The following is a 10,529-nucleotide window of genomic DNA, read 5'->3' on the forward strand; positions in this document are numbered from 1 at the left end:
TGCTTCAGGATGAATCGAATAAAATCTAAATAAAATGCACACTTATTGAATTTGAGTGTTAATGTTGTGTTTTCATGTATTTGTAGATTGTGAGGTAAATATGAACCACAGAAAATTGTGACACATTGTGTTTCATGTCTTATTTATAACTGTTCATCAAAATCTGAATGCAGTTTATTTATATTTGATGTATGCATAAACCAAAGCCAACTTCACTTACATTCATCCTCAATTAAATGTTCCTCAGTCCTCTTAAGTTGGCTCAAACAGGAACACGAGTTATCGATATAATTCATTTAGTCATTAAACACTCTGAATTATTATGAGTTATAGTGTTGCTGATGATGTTTGAGTTCTGTTGTTGGTCGGGTTGTTGTCTGGGTTCGTTTACTGTTGGGGTTTTGTTGTTGTTTCGATGCTACTTATATTATTCTCCTTCTTGTGTCAAAGCACTTTGTAAAAACCTTGTGTTTTGTAAGGGCTATACAAATAAAGTTATTATTCTAAATGTGACAGAATGGACGCGTGTGCTCCATCACTGTTTAAAAAGTTGTTTATTGTAGTTGTGGCATTGTGTTCTGTTTCCTTTCAAAGGTAAACAATCAGCACATGTCAAGAGGTAGAAATCATCAGTCTGAAAGAAAAGTGGGGACTGACATTTAAACACACACTCACACACTCTTTCACACAATGCAATGTTTTGTTTTGTTTTCCGCACACACTCACAGCAATACTGTCGACTTCCAGCAGCATCGTTTTGCACTGCGCTGCTCCGTCAGAACTGTACATGCTAAAGACAAACATCCGACCACCTCTGTCCTGCGCACACAAATAAATAAAAAGGTATGTTGATGCGCCAAGAACACCAGGAAGTGATCTTGACATAAACGGTTGCCACTTTTACCTTTTGACTGTAACAGCTGATTGGCTGATTAATGTAACTGTGGAGATACGCCCACTTTTTTTTTTTTTGACATCCACCACACAAGTGATACTTTCTCTCTTTAGGGATACAAAAATGGCCAACAGGAGAGTGCTATATGTTAGCAGAGAGTGCTATATGTTAGCAGAGAGTGCTATATGTTGGCTGAGATCCTGAAGAGTCTGCGTCCTGACAGGCTCAAATAGAGAGGGGGAGGGGCTAAATCAAGTGTCGTACACATATGAGGTCCTGAAAATGTAGTGTCTAATATTTTTAGGACTTGTCCTTTCACACATGACCTACACTACGGGAGATGCGGGGACGGGGACGGGGACGGGGGGGGGGGGCTCTTTCCTAAACCGTATAAGGATGTTTCCATATTAAATACCCAAGAGTAGAAAACACCAAACTGGCAGCTGAGGGCGAGCATTAAAGATTGAAGAGAAACCAAACTCTGCTCAACATGAACTTCATCATCAACCTGCCTCAAATTTAACCTGTCGGGTTTTCACATTGGCCTGTGTGGATTTTACACCGACTCTGTACAAGGGTGCTTCCATGAAAAGTCGGCTTAAAGTCCAGCTGAAAGGACCCAAAGTTGTCGAGTATAAAGTGAAATGTTTAGGAGTGCAGGTCATGTGTGAAAAGAGCTGAAGATAAACACAAAAGAAAAAGATCTAGTAGCTACATGAAATGTCAAACATCTGTCGGTGTGAAGATATAAAGACTGTGTGAACAGACCCCTTTGAGCATTTTCCCAAAGATGCTTATGGATGACAAAAGAAGAAAACACACTAACACACTTCAACGGTAGTTTTCAGGTTATTTGACCCAGCAGATGTTGAGACAGCGAGCGATAAAGGCGTAGGTGTCGGCCACCTCCTGGATGACCTTGCTGGTGGGCTTGCCCGCGCCGTGGCCCGACTTCGTGTCCACGAGGATGAACAGAGGGTTTGACTGCTTGGAGCTGCGGCCCACGATGTGCTGCAGGGTGGCGATGTACTTGAGGGAGTGCAGAGGCACGACGCGGTCATCGTGATCCCCCGTGAGCAGGAGCACTGCGGGGTACTGGACCCCGTTGCCTTCTGGGATGCGGATGTTGTGGAGCGGGGAGTATCTGGGAGAAGAGGAGAAGACGAATGGTACAGAGTTCAGATAATCGCACAAGTGAAGAGAACAACCTGAATGTTGGGATGGGGTGCAAAGGTCAATCAGTAAAACATCCCTTTTATTAAAAAAAAAAAAAAAAAAGTTGTTTTAAGAAACCATAATTCTGCTTTGTAATGCAAAGTTTTATAGAACCTAAAGTAAATAACATAGCAGAAGAAACTAATTCTCACAGTTGCGTTGCAGAAACAAAGATTAAACAGCTGATTCATATATGTTGTTAATTACAATTACTGTTTGTTTGCATGTTGAGAAAAGTATTTTATTTTGAAATCAGTCAGTGTTTGCTGTAACAGATGTGCTTTCCAGATGTGCTTAAACATTCAATAAAAAAAATAAAATAAATAAAGATGTTGTAAATGTCACTCAAACGTGCAGATAAAGAAGTTGTACTCTGAAAGGTAGGATTGGTTGTTTCTGATGTTCTTTCAAGGCCAAATGACATCTTAAAACAAGGTGATAATCCTGGATCAGGGGGGTCATGAATATATCTTTGTGTGGATCAAAAGCCTTCAGGTCATCTTGTCACATTACAAATGCATCATCTGCTTTTTTTTTTTTTTTTTGAGCACTTACTTGATGAGCCAATCATACTGCTCTTTGTCTTCTGAACAGCCGAAGTCTGTGGTCCAGGCGTGGCCGATGGTGAACTTGTGAAATTTGAGCATGTCCATGACGCCGACCTGAGCCACAGCGCAGCCGAACAGCTCGGGTCGCTGGTTCACACAGGCAGCTGAAGGGAGGGGACACACACACACACACACATACACATTTACACCAGGGACTCAGAACTCTGCAGCTAAAACTCATAACTGACATTAACCCCTTATTGTGTTTGGACACATTTTCAAAACAGGAACGTTCCCCAGAGATGAGTAATCCAGTGTTGCCCCACAAACAATCCCTGCATAGGGGTACTGCTTGACCTGCCGGCGTGATCCAGTATATCTGTTGTTCATTACACTAAACAGTAGTTACAGTAAAAAGCATTCCACAGACTGATGAACAACAAAGTCTTGACCCTGTTGAGCATTTACGAGCTATTTCTCTCACATTAAACAGCAGACCATCTTAAATCCCCTTCACGCTTAATGTGCAAATTATGGTGCCTCACTGTTCATTTCATGGCTTCAGGGTCTGCTGACAACAGGCTGGAGAATGAGTGATACGTTTGGTGTAAAAACAGCTGATACTGTTCTTACACCAGCAGCATACATACCTACAAGCAGGCCACCGTTGGAGCCTCCGTTTATAGTCAGCTTGGAGGGAGAAGTGTATCCCTCCTTGACGAGATATTCAGCTGCACACTGGAAGTCTGTGAAGCAGTTCTGCTTGTTGGCCAACATGCCAGCTAAAGGGACAAATACACAGAGTGTTATCGGCTGTTTAATATCGAGAATGAGAAATTCACAGCAGCTGCTAAATGCTACGGTAGTGTTCAAAGAGAGGCAAGTCAAAAACACGTCAGCACCCTTAAAGACATTACCCATTTACACAGTTTCATTTCTCTTTGAAAATGACAACACCACGTGAAACCCGGGAACAAAATGCTTTCCGATCTAGTTGCAGTGATACACTAATCTTTATAACACGCGCGTCGCACAACACCCTCACCTTTGTGCCAGGTCTCTCCGTACTCTCCTCCTCCTCGGATGTTGGCAACGGCCAGGACTCCCCCGAGGTGTCGGACGAAGATGAGCCGGGAGACGCTGTAGCTTGGCGTGATGGAGATGTTGAACCCGCCGTAGCCGTAAAGGAAACCTGGATGGGAGCCGTCCAACTTGATTCCCTTCTTGTGAACGATGAACATGGGGATCTGAGTGCCGTCCTTGGAGGGATAGAAGATCTGGCAGAGACACAGAGAAAGACACGCCATTAGAGATGTTGTGCAATTGCTGTGCTTCTGTGCAACACCTGTCAGCACCTGTGCGTCCAATCGGACCCAAAGCTGATTGTTTGCACTTAATGACATTGTTTCCTTTTTTTCTAGATCCTTGCTTGTGTTGTTCTTACTCTCTGATGTACGACGCTTTGGATAAAAGCGTCTGCTAAGTGAATTGGAGAATTGTAGGGACACAATAAGGACTGATAAGAGTCAGGAGAGGAAGAGTCAGGAAACAAACTGGAATCTTAGACACAGGTGGAGGCAGTGAGTATGGCTGTAATATACAAACTATCTTCAACAGTGGTTTCCCAGGGGTCAGTGAGGTTTCAGTGTGCTTTGGTATTCTATGACAATGAAGCTAATCTTGAACCTCCTGAGGTCCCCGTCTTCAGCGGGAAAATAATCACAAAGCTAACTGATGAGACATCGTGCTTCAAGAAGCTCAAGTGTCATTACATTATAAATTAAATATCACGTTGAAATTTGCTTTAAAAAGTAGAGAAATTGGACTTTTATCAATTTAAAAAGGCCTCGAGAAGCTTTAATAGAAGATGTTTTTTTTTCTCCAGACCAGATAGTGGTGTGCGATATAATGATCTTAGATCGTGAAGGATTAGAACGTGTTGACGATCTGCCACGGCAAAGGTAACGAAGAACCGGGCCACAGTGCTCATTCTATCATGCTGCAGTAAATGCTCCTATACAGACGCGTCTCCCCCTCCCCCATTTGCTCCCCAAAACAAAAAAAATGGGATAAAATCGTGATCGTTATACTAACATAAAAAATATCGTGTTGTGACATTTTTCGCCCACCAGTAAGACCAGCACATACGGAGCTGACTTGTCTACTGGATGTAAATAAGTTTTATAATGAAGATTTCTCCATAAATGTTTCTAAAAGAAAACTGTTCGGCAGCTACAAAAAGATTCTGCATTAGAAGAGGAAATAAAAACGAGGAGAATCTCATTTCTCTAGAATTTGTGTTGATGGACTAAATGAATAACAGGAACGTCGTTTTGATTACCTGGGTGGTCTGGTAGTCAGACGGGCTGAAACCTTTGACCGTGACCTCTCTGAAGATGTGGGGCTGCAGCGGCTCCTTAGTCAGGTCACAGTGGTAAATGATGGCTGAAGGCAGGAGAAATGAAAAACTGTCATCTCTTTTATTCGGAATATCTTTGACGATACGTTGGGAAATATTTCTCCTGTAGTGCATATCCGCATCATTTACAGTGCGAGATAGAACTACTGTTATATAGAGCAGTGGTTCTAAACTGGTCTTGCGGCAGGACCCACTACCAACTCCTTCTCACGAGAATTGTGAAAATCACACAAAAATTGCAGTTTGGATCTCAGACGGTACAAATCATGTTACAGAACAAAGAAATGGAATAAAACATGCATGCTTTTTTCACACTATTTTTTTTTCTGAGCACACAATCGCGACCTACTGAAAACAGCTCTGGGACCCCCTTTTGGGTCCCGACCCACCAGTTGAGAACCACTGATATAGAGCAATTTAAACCCAGATTTTTTTCACTTGAAGTATTAATTGTTGTTGCAGTTTTCTTTCATGCTGCGTCTTTGTACATTTCTTAGTTATTATGCAGTCTGAACGTCATGTCTTTGTCACTTTGGATAAAAGAAATCCTAGAACTGTATAGAATTATTGAATGTTTTAAAAGAGTCATACCTGGGGAGAGGAAGGAGGTGAAATAGTAGAAGATCTCAGAGTCCCTCTTCCGTCCTGTGAAACCCACCACGGAGCCGACATCCAGAGGGAAGGTCCTCAGCTCCTCCCCCGAGCTCAGGCCGTACATTTTCAACACATTCTTCACATCGTGGAGGAAACACACAAACAGGTAGCTGGAGTACGTACAGGTGGCAAAAACTGCAGGGGGGAGAAATGAGAGGAAGGAAGTTGAAATGTTGTATTCCATTTCCCTGATAGTAGACGCTGAAGAAGTGTTGCAGAAGCTCACCGATCACGTCCTTGTCGTGCTGAGGGATGAGTTCCTTCCAGTTGCTCTGAGCTGGAGAGGCAAAGTCGATGTTGATGAGGCGGTAACGCGGGGCGTCGAGGTTGGTCTTAAATGTGAACACTGTGGCCTCGTTGGTCACGTACTCGTATTCAGCGTCGAAGTTGTCGATGAGCTTCACCCATGGCAACAGACCTAAACACACAGGGAGGGAATGAAGGTAAAGATGACAGCTAAAAAAAAGTTCCAGCTAAAAATAAATAAATAAAAGATCATATATATAGATAGATTTACTTTATTGATCCCAAACTGGGAAATTGTGGAATATCTCATTATCGTTTAATGAACCTGCAAGAAGAACTGAGCTCCCCTAAACTAAGTCTACAAAGATTTACAACAGAAGAGATCAAAATATGTCGATGAAGAACAAAGAATTACAACACATGAATCAATAGAATATTTGTGACAGGTGTAACACACCTGTAATACCCTGAGGAGTGGTCTGAAGGTCACAGTACCACAGTCTGTTGACGGGATCACAACCTTCCCTGATAGACAGCAGCACATAGCGTCCATCATCTGATACCTGCAGACAGACAGGACATCTCTGAGCACCAGCGGAATATCAACGAGCGCATGCGGTCTCTCAATGCGTTTGTTTTCTAATTTGGAGAAAATATCAAACAAATATAAAATACCTCGGCTCCACTCATCCATTTGGGATGGTCGGGGAATTCTGCGCACAGCACGTCGTCAGACTGAGGAGTTCCCAACACGTGGAAGTAAAGCTTCTGGTGCAGGTTAGTGGACGTCTCAGTGCCTGGGAAAACAAAAAAACATTATTTTGATTACTGCCCTCTAGTGGTGAAAAAAAACTAAAATCTATTTCTATCTTTTGTCACAGATATATTTAGCTATAGATAACCGAAGCAGCCAAATGATGTTTAGGATTGCAGCATGTCTAAATGCAACCTCACAGTCTTGACCTCACCGTCACTCTTTCCCTCCTGGTTAGGATACGAGTTGTAGAACAGTCCCTTCCCATCGTGAGTCCAGGACATGCAGCTGAACTTGACTCGCTCCAGGCGGTCCTCCAGAGGTGTGGCGTCCTCCACCCGCAGGAAGCGCATCTCCACCCAGTCTGAACCGCTCGCGCTGGTGCCGTACGCCAGGTACTCCCCGTCCTCGGAGAACGCATAGCCTTTAAGCAGTCAGAGAAACGGAACGTAAATAAAGTCAGTAATTGAAGTTGTTTATTAATCTGCAAGGGTGGATGTCATTAATACCAAGCTATTTCAGGACAAGGAGTCATCACAGGTTCAAATCAAAGTTGTTAACAATTCAAACCGTTCTAGCAGTCTTTGTGATACCTCGCAGTGCGACCGTTCCATCGTCTGAAAATGTGTTTGGATCCAAAAAGACGGCGGGCTCCGCGTCCAAGTTCTCCTGCACGTACATCACACTCTGGTTTTGGAGGCCTGTGTTGTAGAAGTGAAAGTACCTGAAAATGAGGTGAGAAATTGTGAAATCATGTTCAGAATACTAATCAAGCTGTGAAAAAAAAACATCTACGATATCAATAGTAGATGTTTTTAGACATTCCTTTCCTTTCTTAATCTAACCTCCCACACACACACACACAGTTTAAACATGACCGTGTCAGTCCTCACCTGCTTCCTCTCTTAAAGGGACAGCTATACTTGGGGTAGTCATACAGCTCAGTCATGCGCTCCTTAAACAAGTCTCGCACCTCACAGCGCTCTAAAAACGGCACCGTCAGCTGGTTCTGAGCACTAACAAATGCCTGGTGGGGAAAAAAAAAACAACAACATAATATCAACACACAGAGGTTTTAAACATCAAAGCATCAAAATGTGTTCGGTCCAGTCCATGATTCTGATGCATTACTTTATCTGAATACGATTGCTGATTTTAAACCTGAGTGTTTAAACTATCACAGGGTTCCAGGTTTGGCTCATAGAAACAGGCTTTTGGGAAGAGGCTCTAAATTGCATCAATGAAAGTGTTAATAAGCTCATTAGTATCAAGGTTTAGATCTGGTTTGGGATGAGATGTTTCCATGGGAACAAGAGAAACCTGGTCCATTTTCATACGATAGTGGCAGTACCCAAGTGACAAACCATTGGAGATCTTGTGTCTTATTTTCATGTTCTGCACTAACAGACTGTTCAGAAACAGAGACACAGTGTCAGCATGCCACACCATCGTGTTTTTTTTTTTCATTCATTTATTTCGGGGCTTTTTAATTCCTTTCTTTCTGGATAGAGGGGGATATCAGGGAGAGAGAGAGAGAGAGTGGGTAGTGACATGAGGCATAGATAGATAGATACGAACCCAGGCTTTGAAGACTGCAGACTAACCACTAGCCCACCATTCAATTCAAAAAACTGTATTTGTCCCCGGGGGGGTAATTCAAAGGCACACAGAGCAGTAAAATAACAACAGTGCAAGTAGACGAAACATTTTCACCTAAATATAAAGTGTCAATTTAAATACAACTTAAAATACAAAATATAAAAAGAGCAGATATAAGTGGACAGTGATCGGACTAACAGATGTAAACAGAACTATGTGCAGTAAACGAGAATACAGAGCTATGTGCAAGTAGGCTAAATACTAAATGATAAGTTATAAGGTGCATAATGACCATGCCCCCCCCCCATCCTGTTTTTAAAAGACTTTTCCAGCCAGGTTTCCCAAAACAAGGAATATGGCTTGTGCAGAAATCTCATAGCAGGAGAGGATGTTAAATGAAGATACAATGTGACAGGGAAAGCTGATCATTACCACGATACCAATGTGCATATCAATACATTCTGTAAAATGTAACATTAGAGATAGATAGATAGACAGATAGATGATAGATAGATAGATAGAGAGATAGACATATAGATAGATAGATAGACATATAGATAGATGATAGATAGATAGGTAGATAGATAGACATATAGATAGATAGATAGACATATAGATAGATAGATAGACATATAGATAGAGAGATAGACATATAGATAGATAGATAGACATATAGGTAGATAGATAGACATATAGATAGATAGATAGATAGACATATAGATAGATACTTTATTGATGCCGAGGTAAATGAGTGCAAAATACTAATGCATTACACTAACCATTTACAGATGTTTGCTTAAAAAAACAATATTTTTTCCATTTCAAAAAAAGACATCAAACAAACACAAATAATGTTAATCGTGTGTGTCGTAATTCTGCACAATTTAAACTAATAAATGCAGATCAACACATGTGATCCCCTCACAGACTCACCTGAGTCTTTTCGCTGTCGGGGTCTTCCAGCCAGCTGTATGGATCTGGCACTTTGGATCCATGATAATCATCCACCTGAGAAAGGTGAGACACGAATAAAAAAATCTGTTAAATTATCAACTAGGTGTGGCAACAACAACAAAAAAAAAAAACAGGGTTAAGCTAACAAGCTTGCACCTCCATGTGTGTTAAATACATTTAAAAAAAAATTGTAAAAACTGTAGCACTGCAAACTATGAACGGCAGCCTCTGCATTATGTCAACAAAGCCGGTCTTGGTTGTCAAACACAGCTAAGCTAACTAGCATGCTAACAAAGCAGACGCCCATGCCAATGAATGAAAAAGCATGATGATTAAGCATCCCGGCTTGTTAGCATGCTAGGCTACTCAGCTAGCCAGATTTACTCACAACTGCATCGTCGCGGTAAGCCTGTGGATACTGGAAAGACATTTTTTTGGATGTCAGTTTTCGGGAGTCACGTATCAAAATGAGTTGCCTCAGAGAGTGAAATAGAGGTTTTGCAATGGCTCTCTGGATCCTGAAAAACATCAACTTAAAGCGCTGAGAGATGCATCTGCTTACACACAGTCAATGAGCACCTGAAAGAGAGGGGGCCGCTGTCTGCGAAGTGAGCAGCACAGATGTTAGAGCGCCCTCTGTCGGTGGAAAACAGAACTCACAGATGACTTAAAAATATCAAACTCAATGTACACTGGCTACGTTAAAAGAAGAAACAAGGCCTATGTTAAAGTTTTAATTTAATTGATAATAATTTAAGATGATTAATTGACTGAAAAAATATTGTTTTTTATGTTTTAATGGGGAAAAATTAGACTTGTTCTTGTTCAAGATTCAAGATTTTTATTTGTCACATGCTCATACAGATGTGCAGTGAAATGTAAAGACTGTTCCGCAAGGCCATGCAATAACACTCAAAGTGGAGTGCATTTAGTTTTTACATACAGTGAAATACAAATGAGTCAATGGAAAATTAATTCATATTTTATACATGGTATTGCCACAGTTTACATGCTGTATATATGATAGTTACTGCAGTTAATTTCAGCCAAAATGTAGGTAGAGCATTGTAAAGCATGGAGCATTATTCTATTATTGTATTTTTTTCTCTGCCGTTATTTAACTGATGTACATATGTTTGATTTTTATTTTTTATTTTTAATAATTTTATCCCTTCTTCCTGTTTTCTTGAGCTGCTGTAATACAAAAAAATTCCCCCATGGGGGATCAATAAAGTTTACCTTTAT

General features: G+C 41.3%; 1 protein-coding gene across 1 annotated transcript; it reads right to left on the reverse strand.

Moving 5' to 3' along the window:
* Positions 1-535: 535 nt before the first annotated feature.
* prep (prolyl endopeptidase) lies at positions 536-9,874 on the reverse strand. The gene is made up of 14 exons (XM_061051924.1): positions 9,673-9,874; positions 9,264-9,338; positions 7,625-7,758; positions 7,325-7,455; positions 6,946-7,155; positions 6,653-6,774; positions 6,435-6,540; positions 5,958-6,149; positions 5,669-5,866; positions 5,000-5,103; positions 3,704-3,935; positions 3,309-3,440; positions 2,666-2,822; positions 536-2,039 (listed from the first exon to the last, which is right to left on the reverse strand). Exons 1-14 carry the CDS (start codon positions 9,811-9,813, stop codon positions 1,745-1,747), a joined length of 2,229 nt encoding a protein of 742 aa, XP_060907907.1. The 5' UTR covers positions 9,814-9,874; the 3' UTR covers positions 536-1,744.
* Between the last annotated feature and the right edge of the window lie 655 nt (positions 9,875-10,529).

This window comes from Labrus mixtus, chromosome 12, assembly GCF_963584025.1.
Source record: "Labrus mixtus chromosome 12, fLabMix1.1, whole genome shotgun sequence".
NCBI classification, from domain to species: domain Eukaryota; kingdom Metazoa; phylum Chordata; class Actinopteri; order Labriformes; family Labridae; genus Labrus; species Labrus mixtus.